The sequence below is a fragment of the Lepidochelys olivacea genome (assembly GCF_965140295.1).
Source record: "Lepidochelys olivacea isolate rLepOli2 genome assembly, chromosome: 24".
Classification (NCBI taxonomy): Eukaryota; Metazoa; Chordata; order Testudines; family Cheloniidae; genus Lepidochelys; species Lepidochelys olivacea.
Genome location: NC_140434.1, coordinates 18,973,733 through 18,991,155, shown reverse-complemented (window position 1 = coordinate 18,991,155; position 17,423 = coordinate 18,973,733). Strand labels below are relative to the sequence as shown.

Sequence of the window (17,423 nt, the reverse complement as noted above, 5' to 3'; positions counted from 1 at the left end):
GCGGGGCTGGTGCACAGAGGGACAGGGGACAGGGGACGTCCCATGCAGACAGGGCGCCCAGCTGGAGACAGGACAGATCTTGTGTTACTAGGGCACTGGCTGGACAGACAGTGATGCAGCTCCCAGGGCTCAGTTTGCCAGTAGACTGAGGCCATCATGGGGGCACGGTGCCCGGCTGCTCACCCTGAACTTGGATCTCCAGGGTGGCGTTCCTTGAGTTGAGGGGGAAGACAGTGATGGCCACACAAGTGTAATTCCCAGAGTGGCTGACGCAGAGATTGGTGACCTGGAGCTCAGAGCCGGAGCCACTCACCTGGAGCTCATTGAAAAGCCAAATGTACACTAGAGCCGGGCTGGGGTGGTCTCGGCGGAGCAAATTGAGGGCGGAGCCCTCAGCATAAACCTTCTGGCTGGGGGTGATCGTGGGCCCACCTGGAGCGAACACAGGAGAGCCGCGTGTTGGGGAGAGGGGGCTGGGGGGAGGGCAGGCTGCTCTGGCTGCAGAGAACTCGCTGCCCAAGGGAACTAGATCCAACAGTTACCCGAGGCACAGGGGAGCAGCCAAGGGGGGGCGCATGTCCCGGGATGGGGTAACATGCTCCTGCCCCGTGGAGCTCCAGCCTGGCCCCACACTGGGGAGTAAGCACCAGCTGACCCCAATCCTGCTGGGGGGGAGGGAGCGTCCCATGGTCACAGGGGCTGTAGGGTGAAACCGGGATGGACCCCGAGCCCGACGGACAGGACGTGGGGCAGAGACGGAGACAGAGCAGGGAGCACGGGCTGTGCTGAGGGCAGAGCGGGGGTGAGAGACGTGCACCAGGCTCACGTCCGATTCCCACGCAGGGCAAAGACAGGGAGCCGAGGGGAGGCAGGACGGGTCACAAGCGCCCAGGCGCTGGGCACAGACAGGCAGAGACGGCAGCGCGGGCTGCGCTGAGGAATGGAATCCGGAGCGATGGACGATCCAGATTCCAGACACCTGGGAACGGCCCACGGAGAAGAGACCCCACGGGGGTGAAACGGGAACTGACCGGGCACCGAGAGAGCCGGTGCTGGGTGCAGAGCCGGGGACAGCGGGCGCACGAGGCGCTGATGGGAGCGGCCGGTGGAACGAGTGATCGGCTGACGGCTGATGCAGCTCTGGCGAAGCACAGACGCTCGGGGGTTAGACCAGGCCTGGCCAGGAGGGAAGAGCAGGCGCTGGGGAGAGCCCAAGAGAGCCGGCACCCCCTGCGCGGTGGGCGATATCGGCGCAGTGAGGGAGGGAGAGGACGGCCCCAAGGGGTGGCGAGGGGGCAGGACAGAGCCGCACCGACCCGGCTGATGGCAGACGGGGTGTTGGGGGCAAGGCGCAGGCTCTGCAGTGCAGAGCGACGGGGTCATTCATCAACGGGCCACAGTCCGGCTTCGGATCCCGCGTCAGGAGAGACGGGGCCAGCGACGCGGGAACGAGTCTCAGACTGGAGCCCCGGGCCCGGCTGCTGAACGGGGCAGCGTGGACAGCAGGGCTGGCAGATGGTGACAGGGCACGGCTGGATCCAGACTGGAGACAGGCGGGAGCGTCCCCCAGAGAACAGAGCCTGAGGGGTGGATCCAGGCCAGCCCCAGAGCCCTGGCTGCAGAGACAGGGAGATCCCAGCGTGCGGGGACGATGCTGACCCATGGGGTCGGAGCAGGGAGTGACAGGGGACGTCCCACGCAGACAGGGAGCCTGGCTGGAGACAGGACAGACCCGGGGCAGCTGAGCGCCGGCTGGCCAGACGGACAGAGCCCCCAGCACCCCACGTGCCCAAGACAGAGGCAGGCGTGGGGCGCGGTGCCCGGCTGCTCACCCAGCACCGCGATCTCCAGGTCGGCCCTGTCGTAGCGGCGCGTGAGGACGCTGTCGGCTCTGGGGTTTCTGTGCCCGAGGGGTTCACAGAGAGACTGAGGATCAGGAACTCGGACAGCGGCCCCTCTTCCTGGGTCTGCATCCCACCGTGACACCACGCGCCCCCCACGGCCAGGTTAGTGTCCGCGACCCAGGGCAGGCTCAGATTAGAGCCTGCAGCGTAGAGCTGCTGATCGGGGCTGATCACGGGGGTCAGGCCCGAATGGAGCAAACACAGGGTGGTCGCGCACCTCCACAGGGCAGGGAGAGCCCCAGCACCCGGCACCAAATACCCAGAGCTGGCGCCAATGCCCAGGGCTGCCCCGGGGCCCAGGGACCCGGCCTCCTGAAGGAACACAGTGGGAAACAGATTGGAGGGCGAAACCCCCGCTCCTGCTTTATGGGAAGATCCCTCGATCGACGGCTAACTCGGGGCTGATCCGTGAGCTGGCTCAAGTACCCGTCAGGCCCGGTGAGGGATGGTCTGAAGCCTCTCGGGTGGTTATAAGCCCCCTGCTGAGCTGCTGGGCTCTGTGACGACTGATCCCCTGGTCACTAAATCAGGGGCAGAGAAAAGCCACAGAAGCGATTCAGGGCGGGCGGAAATGCCTTGGAGCGAGCGACTGGCAGAGCTCGATGTGTTGAGCTTCTCAGAGTTCTGTGTGAGTGTGTCTGTCTGATAACAGCGCGTCAGCCCCCACATGGGGAGATAACACCAGACCTGGGAGCAGAGCAAGGCCGAGCGAGAAGGAACGGCTGGAAGTTCAAGGCAGACACGTCCCAGTTAGACAAAGGCCCAGATTTGTACCAGCCAGGGTGACCAGCCGCTGGGCGAACGCCCGAGGGCAGGGTGGATCCCCCGTCTTGGATACAGGCTGGGGCCTCTTCCTCGAGCACAAGTGACTGGGCTCCATACTGCAATAGCAGGGGATTCTCTGGCCTGCGCTAGGCAGGAAGCCGGACTAGTTGGTCAAATGGCCCCCACTGGCCTCAAACGCACCAAGTCTGTTAATTATTAACCGTTTACAGCGACTCTGAGGGTGGCGCCTTCCCGTTCCTGTCACCGAATCAGCTGGCGCTGGCCGAAGGTTACTGACAAGGCGCACAAAGGGAGGGGGATTAGCAGACGGGTTCAGGGGTGACAGGTACACGGGGCACAAAGGACGCGGCAGGACCTGTTCTTGGTGGTTATCAGCCACCCACTGCCCTGCCGCTCTGCCCATGATAACAGATCCACCCAGCTTCACTGCCCGGTGCAGGGATTCTCTGCTCTGAGCTCCTGCTTCCCCAGCAAGTTACCCATTAACCGCCCCCGCCTGCTTATCCTATAACCTGCCAGACCCCGACTTGTGGGGAGGCGGGACCCGGGCTCACAGAGGGAGGGGCTCCAGCTCCCTGGTGACCAGGGTGGGGGCCCAGGGCATATGGAGGAGAAAGATTGGGGGGCTTGGAGACTCTGTGGGGCCGCAGTTCCATACCCCCCATAGAGTATCTCACTCTGGGACCCAGGGTGGGTCTAGCCAGGCACCAAGGACCCAGCCGCCCCCCACCCCAGGGTGACACAGCTGAGAGTAGGAGGACTTGTGGCACCTTAGAGACTAACCAATTTATTTGAGCCTGAGCTTTCGTGAGCTACAGCTCACTTCATCGGATGCATACTGTGGAAACTGCAGCAGACTTTATATACACACAGAGAATATGAACCAATACCTCCTCCCACCCCACTGTCCTGCTGGTAATAGCTTATCTAAAGTGATTTCCAGCACAAATCCAGGTTTTCTCACCCCCCCCCCCCCCACAAATTCACTCTCCTGCTGGTGATAGCCCATCCAAAGTGACAACTCTTTACACAATGTGCATGACAATCAAGTTGGGCCATTTCCTGCACAAATCCAGCTGAGAGTGACCTCGCCAGCCTCCCTTCCCCCGGTCAGCCAAGCGCCCCTGCCAGGTGAATGGGGGAGGGAGGCCGAGGGCAGCGTCTCTGCTGTGGAGCAAGGACCCCCCACCCCCGCTGCTCTCCCAGCTCTTCCCATCAGACCCCGTCCAGGGTTCCCACCCCAGACTCAGCCCATCGTGGGGCCCCCTCCCTGCATCCGGCCAGACGCTCCCCAGGAGAACAGGGGTTTGCAGCTTCCCAGCCCCGGCCGTGCTGCAGGGCTTCTGTGCTACGGGGCAAGGGGTCGGGCTGGGGGGCTCTGGGGGCAGGCAGGGGCTGTCAGCCTCCAGCCAGATGTGCTTCGGCTGGGGGGCTGGCAGGGCTGTGTGGCCTGTGCTGGAGAACTGCCCTGGGGCAGAGCTGCCCTACACCAGGGATGGATTTGGTCCATTGTGTTTTAGCAGGTTGATCTGTTACCTGGATTAAGGTAACACACAGTGGCTGATTGTTCTGGGCGCTGCTCAGACCCCGACCCAGACCAGGGGCCCGTCGCGCCGGGCGCCGCCCAGACCCCAAACCAGACCAGGCCCCTCGTGCCAGGCGCTGCTCAGACACAGCGAGAGGGCCCCTGCCCTGAAGGGCTCCCAGTCTAAGCGGCCAAAGGCAGGATCGCTCTCCGTGTTACAGCTGGGAACTGAGGGCTGGAGAGTGGCAGGGACAGGCCCAAGGGCACCCAGGGAGTCAGCGGCAGAGCTGGGAATCGAACCCAGGAGTCTGGGCTTCCACAACCACAGAAAGATGAAACTCCAGGTTCTTTGCTGAGTCCCACGGGGCAGCAGGCCCAGGGGGCAGTCGATGGGCACACAGAGCAGGAAGGTTCCCTCCCAGGGAAGCGGCGCAGAGAGATCTCCGGGGTTACCCAGGAGAAAGCAGACCAGGCCAGAGGAGCCCGGAGCCCAGATGCCCCGGTGAGGGGCCCGACAGAGCAGGGGGAGCCGGGAGGCTGAGGCGCAGCTGGGGATACTCTCAGAGCGAGTCGATGGAGGTGAGGTCGCTGGTGCTGACCCGGCTGGAGGCTTCGCACGACCAGGCCCTGGTGTGACTGCAGGTGACGCTGGCCAGGGTGAGGGTGCGGCTGTCCGGGATCAGCGCCAGGCACTCGCCCAGCCAGGGGGCTGCCTGGCCCTCAGCCAGCCTGGCGCCGGGGCAAGGGGAGGACACGCAGACGAGAGCTACGGTGTCAGCGAACTCCACCGGGCAGGGGCTGCGCACCCCGCCTGGGGCAGAGCCAGCAGAAGGGGTGGACGGGACAGAGGGCTATGGGGGGGCAGCGCTCTCCCCCCTCCAACACCTGGCACGAGGAGTCCAGCCGCCCTCGCACCATCTCAGGATCCGCACAGGGACACGCAAGAGCCTGCCCCCCCCCCCCCGAAAGCAGATGGGCCGGCTGCACAGAGACACAACTTCTTTCTGCGGCTACTTCCCTGGGCAAGCAGCTGCTGGGAACGGGCCCCATGGTGATTAACCAGGGATGGGTAGACCTGGCAGTCACCCCCCCCAGAGCTCCCAGGGGTCCCCCATCATCCACAGCAGCAGGGCTCCCTCTGCCCCCAGTTATCGTGGCCCCACGTGCCCCTGGAAACTGAGGCACAAGGTGACGACAGCTCCTGGCTTCCAAACAGTGATGGGCACTGGCTCTATGGCGGCACGGAGGGGGCTCCTGCACCCCCGATCCTCGTCCCACAGCCCCCGTCAATCTCCTGATCTCACCCACACTCCCACTGGGGACTGGGCAGCAGCGCTGGACTGAGGCAAGTGGGACCAGGATCAGGTCCTGTGAGCGTGCTCCTCCCCCCAAAGTGGGAGGGGAACTGAGACTGAGAATCACATGGTGCGAGCCAGGGGGCGGGGCTTGCACTAGGGTGTGCGAAGATCTTTGCACCGATCACACTGCAAGATGGACTCCAGTGGTAGGGGGGCAGGGTGTGCTAGAGAGAACCGCCCCAGAGGGAACAGCAGCCCATGGACACCTGGGGATGCAGGGGGTGTGGGGGGCCCAGAGTCTGGGGCGGGAACCACCAGCCAAATACAGAACCTTGATCTCGAGCCCTGGTGGCCCGATCCTGGCCCCAGGTGAGGACACACGGATGGGGCTGGGGGAGGGTCCCAGAGAGCCCCAGCTCCCCATGGAGCCAGAGGGAGAAGGGGTGAATCTGCCCCTTTCAAATACCCCAGCGCTCAAGAGTGGGTGTCACACCAGCACTGGTCACACACAGGGAGCGGGGCCCTGGCACTCCCTGGCACAGATGTGCCTCCAAACCCCCAGCACAGACCCCCTTCCCCAACCCGGACTCCCCCCCAGCATGGGACACCACCCCCTCACACCCAGCCTGGACCCTGCTCCCATGCCCTGAAACCACCCCCCCTCCACTGCCCCCCAGGGCCAGCCGTTTCCCTCCCCCCAGCGCCAGGGGCCACGTCCCAGAGCACCATGAACAGGGACTTGTGATGGTGCAGCCTGTCCCCCTCCCCACCCCCACGCCCCCGCCTGCAGCCCGTCCCCCCCCAGGCAGAGCCATCAGTGCCAGCTCCCCGGGGCAGCACGACCCGGCTCTGCCATGGAGACGCTTCTCCCCCGGCAGGTTAATGCTCACTCAGGCTGGCAAGGCAGAGATGCCGGGATGGGGGGAGACACTAGGGGGGCCCGGAGAGGCTGTGGTGGGCAGGAGGCAGTGGGGTGGGAGGGCACTGGGATACCAGGATGGGGTGGGGGTGCCAGGGACACCAGGGGGAGCTGGAGAGGCTGGGACAGGCAGGGGGACACTGCAGACACCAGGACAGGCTGGGGGCACCAGAGACCCTGGGGGGAACTGCAGCCCCGGAGCGTGACTCCTCCGTGCCCAGAGCAGGGCTGATGCAGGTGGCATGAGGGAGAGCTCCCCCCACAACACACATAGCCCCCCTCACCAGAGTGTGCCCCAAACCCCAGGGGATCTCAGGGTCTCTGGCCCAGCCCTTGGCCCCTTTGCCACTGCTGCCAGTGAGGGGCTGGATCCCACTCAGGGGCCAGAAACCGAGCTGAGACCCAGCAAATTCATTTCACCCCAGACCCTGAACGGGCATCGGTGGGAACGGCGGGTTCTGGGGGGTGCTGGGAAGCCCAGGGATCCCCCTATGCCCAGTGAGGCTCAATCCCACACTGCTGGCACCTCAGGGAGAGCCAGGACGGGGGGACCCAGAGCCCCCCATTTCTGGGGGGCACCATCTCCCAGGAGAAGCAGTGGGCAGGGAGTCCCAGGCTACCCCTCGGTGTCTGTGTTTGGGGGCGGGCTCCCCACATGTCCGAGCCAGGCTCATCCCGGGGGAGAGGCCCAGAGCCCATCGCTGGGGCGGGGATGGGGACGGGGCAGGGCCCGGGGGTGGCTCTTACCAGAGACGGGCAGATGCACCGTGCCGAGGCCAGGGCTAGTCCGGCTCTGAATATCCACCGTGTAGTTCCCGATGTCGCTGAGCCTTAACCCCGCGATGTGCAGGGCGCAGCCCGACCCCGCTGTCTCCCGCCCCGTGTGGGCCGAGTCGTTGGTCTGGCCGGGGGGTGGTCCTGGGAAGTAGCTGAGGATCCGGCTGCTTGCATCAGTGTTGTCTGATCGGTACCAGCTGCACGACACGAAGTCCTGTGGCGGATTCTGGGGGGCCAGGCTGACGCCCCCTCCCACCGCGGGGCTCGGCGGGGTGAGGACGATGGTCACCGGGGTCTGGGCCGGCGCCGGCTGGAGGCAGGAGCCCAGGACGGAGGCTGCGGGGGAAGGAGAGTCTCAGCTGGGCAGCGAGGGGCCGGGGCGCGGGGGGTCAGTCGGGGTCTGGGGGGGACACAAGCAGCGAGCGCCCGCCCAGGGGGGACCAGCCGCCCGGCTACACCCGGCCAGAGAGCGCGGGGCCCGGGGTAGACCCTGGGCCGGTCCCTGCCCGGCCTCCAGACCCAACCCCCGGCCGGGGGAACCGCCCCGGGCTCCAGCCCTCGCTCCCCAGTCGCAGAGCAGACGGCGGGGTGCGGATCGGGCGGGGGGGCAGGAGCTGCCGACGGCTCCATGGAGATGGGGGGTATCCCCAAAGCCGCTGAGAGAGTCAAACATGTGACCCCCCGGCTCTGACACCCCCAGGTCAGGGTGGGGTTAGAGCGCGGGGTAAGTGGGGGAGGGCTGGCGCCCCCATCCCACTGGGACAGGAAAGAGGGGGGATGAGCTGGGGCGGGGGGGAGTCCCCTGGGACGCAGCTACGGGCAGGGAAATCTGGTGAGAAAACGCCCAGAGCCCGGAGGGTGCAAATCGGAGCTGTCCATGGGACACAATATCCCCCCACTGGGGGCTGGGCCCGGGGAGACAGACAGAGAGAGGGGTGGGGTGGGGGTAGGTAGGTGTGTGGGGATGGACAGGCAGGCAGGCAGATTACAGCCGGGTGATTGGTCTCCCTGAGGCCAGGATCCGACCAGACACCCAAGAACAATTCAAACACCAGCTGTCAGGCAGACGGGGGCGGGGGTAGGTTCACTGGGGGGCCACAGGGGATCCCGTCCTGGGACTAACACCCCCGAAGGGGTGACCCCCACCCTCTGCCCCAAAGCTGCCAAGCCCGCCCCCCATGCCCTGCTCTCACCTGCCAGCAGCAGCCCTTTCCAGGGGCCGCCCCATGCGGGGGGGTCCCAGCTCCCGGACAGACGCCCCATGGCCCTTCTCCTCCCGGGGATCGCTGCCTGCCGTGGCCGAGTGTGAGTGCCCCGCCGGACGCCTGGGTTCTCTGGAGCAGCTGTGCCAGCTGCCAGGGCTCCCTGACTGAGACTCTGGCCAGGCGGGGTGGGGAGGAGACAGCTCCGGTCCCGCCCTCCTCCCCCTCTCTGGGGGCAGGGCTAACTCCGAGCCAGCCTGTGACTAAGTGGGACTGTTCTTAATGTTTCCTCTGAATAGTGTGGGGGTGCCTCAGTTTCCCCTATGCAGTTCTTAAGTCTCTAGGGGGTGGGGTAAGGGTGTATGATCATTGCAGAGCCCTAGAGGGCAGGTGTGTGCAGGAGTCTGGACACAGACAATGGCCAACACCCTGTTTCCTGGCCACTGATGGCCTGGGCCCTTCCCCCCTGCAAGGTGAGAGCTAAAGGGTTGGAGAACAAAGGAATCCGGTGACCTCCTGGCCCGGGAAAGGGACAAAGCCCAAAGGAGTGGGGGGCTGGAGGGAGTGTCAGTTTGGGGCTGGCTGGAGTGAAGGGCAGATGGGGTTGTCTGGCTCACTGCCCCCCAAAATGGACCCAGCTGAGGGGTCCTGTTCTCTGCACCTACAAGCTCTGTGTTAGACCATGTTCCTGTCGTCTAATAAACCTTCTGTTTTACTGGCTGGCTGAGAGTCACGTCTGACTGTGGAGTTGGGGGGCAGGACCCTCTGGCTTCCCCAGGACCCCGCCTGGGCAGACTCACTTTGGGAAGTGCCCGGAGGGGCAGAGGAGGCTGAATGCTCTGAGGTCAGACCCAGGAAGGTGGAGCCGGGTGAGCTGTGTGTCCTGAAGACAGGCTGCTCCCCGAGAGGAGACTTCCCCAGAGTCCTGCCTGGCTTCATGGGGAGCAGTTCCAGAGCATCGCCGGGGGACTCCGTGACACAGCCCCTCCCACCTGCCTAGCTGTTTGTGTCCCTGGACCTGTGGGTCCCGCTCTAGGGCAGGGGCAGCTGGGAGCTGTGCAGATCCGGTCACCCCATCGCAAAAAAGAGATACTGGAATTGGAAAAGGTTCAGAAAAGGGCAACAAAAATGATGAGGGGGATGGAAGGGCTGCCATGTGAGGAGAGATGAATAGGAGTGGGCCTTTTCAGCTTGGAAAAGAGACGGCTAAGGGCGGATACATGCAATCATGACTGGTGTGGAGAGAGTAGATAAGGACGTGGTATTTACTCCTTGTCACAACACACGGACTAGCGGCCACCAACTGAAACTAACAGGCAGCAGGTTTAAAACAAACAAAAGTAAAGTATTTTTTCACACAACGCACAGTCAACCTGTGGAACTCCCTGCCAGAAGATGTTGTGAAGGCCAAAACCATAACAGGGTTCAAAAAAGAACTGGATAAATTCATGGAGGACAGGTCCACCGATGAATGGGCGACAGGGGATGGATCACTGGGCAATTCCCGGGACTGGTCGTTCCCTCGGGCGCACCCGGCACTGGCCGCTGTGGGCAGACAGGACACTGGGTACATGGACCTTTGCTCTGACCCAGTCGGGCCGCTCTTCTGTTCAGTACCGGGTCTCGGGGATCCCTCAGGGGACCCCGCACGCTGTGGCTGGCCCAGATCGGACCGACAGAGAGTCACACTCAGCACAGGTGTGTCAGCACGTGGGGCCACACTCACAGAGAGACACATTGCCCAGTCTGGGTCTCTGCAGCACCCGGTACAATGGGGGGGTGGGAGGCCCGATCTCTCTTTGTGCAGTGACCAGAGCGATGGGGCCTGACCTTAGCCGGGGTCAGTGCAACGCCCAGCACCACGGGGCCCCGATCTCAGTCCGGGGGGGTCTGGGCAGCGCCCGGCACCACGGGGCCCCGATCTCAGTCTCGGGGGCTGAGCAGCGCCAGGCGTGATGGGGTGCTAATCTCCCTCTGGGGGTTCTGGGCACTTCCCGGCATGACGGGGCCCTGATCTCACTCGGGGTCTGTGCAGCGATGGCGCGATGGGTCCCGATCCCGGTGGGGTCTCTAGGCGCGCTGTGACAGACACATTCGTGCTGTAACCGGCCGGCCCCCGTGCCCCAGGCGACGCCCAGGGGCTGGCCAGGCCCAGACTCGCCTGGGATGGTTCTGTGCTGAGTCACACAGCGGGCACGGTGCTGTCGGGTGGGAGGGGCCCTGCATGGGGGTGGGGGGGCAGGATCTTCCCCCCTCCCCCGGCTGGGGGCCCTGGGGTTTTGTTTCCAGGGAACCGGAGGGGTGGGGTTCCTCCCATTTCAGTTCCCATGCACTGACCCCCCACCCCCAACGCGTGACGTGTCTGAGCCCAAAAGTCCCCTGCTCCAAATAGGATCCAGCCCCAACCCCTGGGTGCCCCTGCCACCCCACCCCCAGCCCTCCGGGTGTCCCCAGCTCTGCAGGCTCCAGGCCCCCCCATGCCCCACCTGGGAAGCCCAGCCCCCCTGAGTGCACCCTGGGGCACCCACTGCCCCTCATGCCCCCTGCAGTCTTCCCACCCCTGGCTGAGGCAGCCTGCGCCCGCTGGGGGCTGGCCCCAGACTCCGGGTGGCACCGGGACCGGGTGTGGGGGGTTCCCTCTGGGGGGTTATTTGCTCTGTGCCCCATGCCCTGGGGAGGGGGAAACAGGGCTTCAGATCCACCCACCGATCCCCTCCAGGGAGCACAGCGGACCCCTAGCCTGGGAACCCCCCGAACCTGCTGCTGCAGAGGCACCTGGAGCCACAGTCCCACAGCGCCACCCAGGGGGGAAAGGGAGAATGGGCACGAGGGGGTGGCAGCCAGGGGGGAGAGGGAGAATGGGCACGAGGGGGGGTGGCGGCACCCAGGGGGCAGAGGGAGAATGGGCACGAGGGGGGGCGGCAGCCAGGGGGCAGTGGGAGAATGGGCACGAGGGGGTAGCGGCAGCCAGGGGGGAGTGGGAGAATGGGCACGAGGGGGTGGCAGCCAGGGGGGAGTGGGAGAATGGGCACGAGGGGGGGCGGCAGCCAGGGGTGAGAGGGAGAATGGGCACGAGGGGGGGGGGCGGCAGCCAGGGGGGAGAGGGAGAATGGGCACGAGGGGGGGGCGGCAGCCAGGGGGGAGTGGGAGAATGGGCACGAGGGGGTGGCAGCCAGGGGGGAGTGGGAGAATGGGCACGAGGGGGGGCGGCAGCCAGGGGTGAGAGGGAGAATGGGCACGAGGGGGGTGGCGGCAGCCAGAGGGCAGTGGGAGAATGGGCACGAGGGGGGGGCGGCAGCCAGGGGGGAGAGGGAGAATGGGCACGAGGGGGTGGCAGCCAGGGGGGAGTGGGAGAATGGGCACGAGGGGGGTGGCGGCACCCAGGGGTGAGAGGGAAAATGGGCACGAGGGGGGGCGGCACTCAGGGGGGAGAGGGAGAATGGGCACGAGGGGGGGTGGCAGCCAGGGGGGAGAGGGAGAATGGGCACGAGGGGGGGCAGCACCCAGGGGTGAGAGGGAGAATGGGCACGAGGGGGGGCGGCACCCAGGGGGGAGTGGGAGAATGGGCACGAGGGGGGTGGCGGCACCCAGGGGTGAGTGGGGGAATGGGCACGGGGGGGCGGCAGCCAGGGGGCAGAGGGAGAATGGGCACGAGGGGGGGTGGCGGCAGCCAGGGGGCAGTGGGAGAATGGGCACGAGGGGGGTAGCGGCAGCCAGGGGGGAGTGGGAGAATGGGCACGAGGGGGGGGGCGGCACCCAGGGGTGAGAGGGAAAATGGGCACGAGGGGGGGTGGCAGCCAGGGGGGGAGTGGGAGAATGGGCATGAGGGGGTGGCGGCAGCCAGGGGTGAGAGGGAGAATGGGCACGAGGGGGGTGGCGGCACCCGGGGGTGAGTGGGAGAATGGGCACGAGGGGGGTGGCGGCACCCAGGGGGGAGTGGGAGAATGGGCACGAGGGGGGTGGTGGCAGCCAGGGGGGAGTGGGAGAATGGGCACGAGGGGGGTGGCAGCACCCAGGGCGTGGGGTTTATGCTGTGTCCCTCCTGGATCATTGAGCGGGTTCCCTGTCTCGCCCTGGGCGGGCCCTGTGTTCCCCCAATGCAACTCCTGGGGAACAGGGTGTCCTAGGACTCCTGGGTTCTACTCCAGCTCTGGGAGGGGTGTGGGGGCTAGTGGGTTAGACCTGGGGTGGGGCTGGGAGCCAGGACTCCTGGGTTCTAGTCCAGCTCTGGGAGGGGAGTGGGGGCTAGTGGGTTAGACCCGGGGGTGGGGCTGGGGGCCAGGACTCCTGGGTTCTATTCCAGCTCTGGGAGGGGAGCGGGGGCTAGTGGGTTAGACCCGGGGGTGCGGCTGGGGGCCAGGACTCCTGGGTTCTATTCCAGCTCTCACTTTCATTTCCCGGAGCTGGGGGGTGCCCGGGGTGCCAGGAAGGCTCTGGAATGGGGAAGCCCTGGGGCACTTGCACGCTCCGGGAATTGGCCCAAAAGTCACCATTCTGCACTAATCCTTCCTGCTCGGTTCCCATCAGTCATCGGGGTGACAGGACAATGGGTCCCTCCCGCTGGCCCAAACCACAGCCAATGGGCGCCGGACTGGCAGCCCCGGGGGTATAAAGGCTGCGCGAGCCCCAAGCAGCGCTGCCAAAATGGACCGAATCCTGTGCCTCCTCCTTCTGCTGCTGTCTGTAACCATCACAGCCTGCTCGCCCCATGTGCCAGGTGAGAGGGGACGGGGCCCTGTGTAAACAGCCCCCACACCCCACCCCAGAGCCAGCTGCACCTCAGCACCGGACAAGGGGGTCCCTGTGTAAACAGCCCCCACGCCTCACCCCAGAGCCAGCTGCACCTCAGCACCGGACAAGGGGGTCCCTGTGTAAACAGCCCCCACGCCCCACCCCAGAGCCAGCTGCACCTCAGCACCGGGCAAGGGGGTCCCTGTGTAAACAGCCCCCGCACCCCACTCCAGAGCCAGCTGCACCTTAGCACCGGGCAAGTGGGCCCTGTGTAAACAGCCCCCGCGCCCCACCCTAGAGCCAGCTGCACCTCAGCACCGGGCAAGGGGGGCCCTGTATAAACAGCCCCCGCGCCCCACCCCAGAGCCAGCTGCACCTCAGCACCGGGCAAGGGGGTCCCTGTGTAAACAGCCCCCATGCCCCACCCCAGAGCCAGCTGCACCTCAGCACCGGGCAAGGGGGTCCCTGTGTAAACAGCTCCCGCGCCCCACCCCAGAGGGGCTGCAGCTCAGCACCAGGGGAGGGTTTAGCTTCCCTTCTCCTGTCTGACGCAGGTGGTGGACAAGGAGCGGAGGGGGAGCTGAACCCCACCAGACGGCGCGCGACCGGAGCAGGACTCTGTGAGTGCCCAGGTCAGTGTCCCCTGTCATGGGGTGAAGTTGGGTTGGGGAGGAGCCACACCCCCCCCCCCCCATGTGATGTCTCCTGTCATTTCAGGCTGGTCGGGATCACGGCGCCAGCTTGCAGGAGACCTCAGGGTTGGGGCCAGACACAATGGGCTGTGCCCGTGTGACGGCATCGTCCCCCATGGCCAAGGCAGGGGTGAGAGCCGCTCCCAGCGTCGGGGGGGGGGGTTGGGGGAGCACGGCCGGGGAATGGGATCTGCTAACGGGGCAGGGGCGGGGTTAGGGGCTAGTAACGACAGAGGCAGAGAACGGCGCCAGGGAACGAGGGACGGGGATTTGAGTCTCATTACAGGGTGCAAGGAATGGGGTTTGGGGCTGAGGTGGAGGGGGGCAAGGATTGGGGGATGGGATTGAGGAGAAGAGGGGAGGGATTGGGCTCTGGTAACAGGGTGCAGAGAATGGCGTGTCGGATGGGGTGGGGTGCAGGTCTTGGGTCTGGTAACAGTGCGCAGAATGGGGCAGGGGATGAGGTCGGGTTTGAGATTGGGATCTGACACTGAGGGGAAGAAGAGGATGGACTGGGGTCTGGTAATGGGGTGCAGAGAGGAGGTTTGAGATTGGGATGGGATGCAGGGATTGGGGTCTGGCATTGAGGGGAAGGGGGAAGGCTTGGAGTCTGGCATTGAGGGGAAGGGAGGTCTGGGGTCTAGCTGGGGGAAGGCAGGAGACACCCCTGCTAAGCCCCCCCACTCTCCGTCTCTCCCGCAGGGCGTCACCCCCAGGGCCAGGGGAGACGGGGTCAGCATCACGGCCGCAAACAGCAGCGGTGCCGCGGGATCCCAAGCCGATGCCGGCAGCTGGGCCTGGCCAAGGGGCTGCTGCTGCCCCTCTAGCTGCCCGTCCCCGGGGCCCTGAGCGGAGCCAGTGGAGGGCATCTCACCTTTCTCCCCGTGTCATAAACATACAGCTAAGGGTCGCATAAAATCCCTCCTTTACCTGTAAAGGGTTGATAAGCTCAGGTAACCTGGTTAGCACCTGACCAAAAGGACCAATAATGGGAGAAGATACTTTCAAATCTGTGGGGGAAGGTTTTTGTTTTGAGCTGTGTTTGTTCTCTCAGGAGACAGAGAGACCAAGCAAGTAATCCAGCTACTAGTGAATGATCCGTCTAAAATTACAGGAACAAACAAATAGCAAGGAAATGCATTGGAGTATCTTTTGTTTTAGCTTGTGAATTTTCCCTGTGCTTAGAGGGAGGTTTATCCCTGTTTTTTGTAACTTTAAAGTTTTGCCCAGAGGGGAATCCTCTGTGTTTTGAATCTGATTACCCTGTAAAATTACCTTCCATCCTGGTTTTACAGAGGTGCTTCTTTTACTTTTTTTTCTTTATAATAAAGTTCTTTTTCTTTTTTTTAAGAATCTGATTGGTTGTAAGCAGGGGAATAGTCCCGCTATTGTGTGGAACTTTCCTGGCTTCTGCACGACCCCGGTGAAGTGGGCTAGCGAAAGGATCTGAGTCCTCGCTCCCACTTCATTTACCCAGTGGCCTCCCTGCCCTTGAGGACTCCCCTTTCACTCTCCTGTCTGGCAGAGTCCTCGTAACCCCCACAAGGCTGGGCCCAGGATTCCTGGGGGGCTCGACCCCCAACCCTGCTGTGGTCACCTAGGACAGGGGCTAGTGTGTCCCCACTCCAGGGTACTCTCTCTGCCCTGGGCCCTTCTCTGACCCACTGACCATTACATACAAGTTAAAGCAAATGCAAGTAATTTAATCAACAATTAATTTTAAAAAGAATAAGGGGAAATGGGAAAGGTTAAAGGAAACACATCAGCCTGCTCTGTGGCAGGGAACATCACAAAGAGCGTCTCTGGAACTTCAGGGCAGTTCACAGTTTGCTCCTTGTAAGTCCCAGGCCTCCTGCTCAGGCCCTGGCTGTGCTGCAGGGATACTGTGGGTTGGACACTTGCTCTGGTGATGGCCACATGCTCTCAGGCTCTAAGTGGTAGGACCCTTCTGCCCAGTGTCGCCCCCGCCCTGTCGGGGTTACGATCCAAGCCTGGCCTGCAGAGCCTCTGGGCTGAGGCGTCTCCCTGTGCTGGGCCTGCTGCCCAGGGTCCCCCTCGCTCTCCTCAGCTGCTCACTGCACCCAGCTCCGGACTGCTCCAGCCCCAGCCCCACCACTCGGTCTCTGCACGGCTGCTGCTCTGCCCCCAGCTCCCTGGGCTGCTTCTCTGGCCCCTCTGGCTCTGGCTGCTGCAGCTCCGCTCCCAGGACAGGTCTGCTCTGCAGGCTGCTTCTGTGACTCTGCTCCCAGCACTGACCTGCTCCCTGGGCTGCTGTTCTGGCCCCTCTGGCTCTGGTTGCTGCAGCTCCGCTCCCAGGGCAAGTCTGCTCTCCCTGGGCTGTGCCTCTCGTCCCTCTGGATCTGGCCCAGCTCTGCCCCCCGGCCCAGCTCAGGCCCCTGCTTTCTCCTTTGCTCGGCCCCACTCTGTCTGACCCAGGCAAATCCAGCTCACACGGAGGACGGGGCCTCCCTGGCCTCCTGACTCCCTGATTAGCCTGCCCGCCCTGTCATTCAGGCTGACCTGGAGCATTGGCCTCTCCCCATTGTTCCTGGGGGCTGTCAGGCTCAGGGTCCTGATTCCCCATCAACCCTTCCCCCTTTTTAGTACTGGGAGCTAGCAACTAAAACACCCCCCCAACTGTTAGTAAGGGGGCAACAGTCCCCTTACAGGTTTTAGTGTCCTAAAAACCCAGGGATTTGGTTTGTGCTCACCTGTACCAATTGGTGAGGATATTATTCTCAAGCCTCCCCAGGAAAGGGGGTGAAGGGGCTTGGGGGGGATATTTTGGGAACAGGAACGCCAAGTGGTTCCTGTTCCTGAATCTCTGCCTAGCTCACTTGGTGGTGGCCGCGATCCCGCCCGAGGACAAGGAAGGATTCGTGCCTTGGGGAAATTTTAACCTCAGCTGGTAGCAATAAGCTTGGGGGGTCTTTCATGCGGGTCCCCACGTCCGCACCCCAGAATTCAGAGTGGGGAGGGAACCCTGACACCCCGTCAATAAAAACCCAGTCGAGGGGATGCTCCCGCCTGGTGTCTGGGTGCGGCTCCTTCACCCCGACCTCCGACCCCACGGCCGGGGTCAAAATCGCCCACGGCCGCCTCCCCCGCAGGGCACTGCGCCATCCCCTCCCCCGCTCCTGGGGCACCACCGGGGGGGGTTCTCTCCTCGCGGGGCGTTAACCCTGGAGCCTAGTGATGGCGGCTGGGGTCAGCCAAGGGCGCGAGGAGGGGAGGGGCCCGGGGTGCCCCGACGGGGGGTAGGGGAGGGGGAGCCCGGGGAGCCCCGACGGGGGGGAGCCCCCCAGCACCGGGGGGGAGGGGCGGCCCGAGGGGAGGGGCCAGAGGAGGCGACAGTGAGACGCGCTGGTTTTGCCAAGGGGGTTAAAGTGACCCAGGGTCAAAGGTCACGGCTCCGGTGGGGTCGGAGGTGAAGCGGAGCCGGGTCAGAGGTCACCGCGCGGGGGCGGGGCCAGGGCGGTGACCCGCAGGGGTCAGAGGTCGCGGCCCGCAGGCGGCGCAGCGCGGGGGGGCTCGACGCGGTTACCCCGGTAACAGACGTGGCGCCACCGGCGCCGCTGCTGATTGGCCG

At 64.6% G+C, this 17,423-nt stretch overlaps 1 protein-coding gene across 3 annotated transcripts in view; it reads right to left on the bottom strand.

Annotated features, from left to right (window-relative positions):
• Positions 1-8,614, bottom strand: part of LOC311512595 (cell adhesion molecule CEACAM1-like) — a 28,550-nt gene extending 19,936 nt beyond the window's left edge. For all 3 annotated transcript variants that reach the window (XR_014709485.1, XM_084613882.1, XM_084613884.1), the window contains exons 1-2: positions 8,403-8,614; positions 7,180-7,545 (exon numbers count right to left, since the gene is read on the bottom strand). Coding sequence is in view for 2 of the 3 variants with exons in the window: in XM_084613882.1 (XP_084470008.1) it covers positions 7,180-7,545; positions 8,403-8,472 (436 nt within the window). In the remaining variant the exon portion in view is untranslated. The remainder of the gene's footprint in view (positions 1-7,179; positions 7,546-8,402) is intronic.
• Between the last annotated feature and the right edge of the window lie 8,809 nt (positions 8,615-17,423).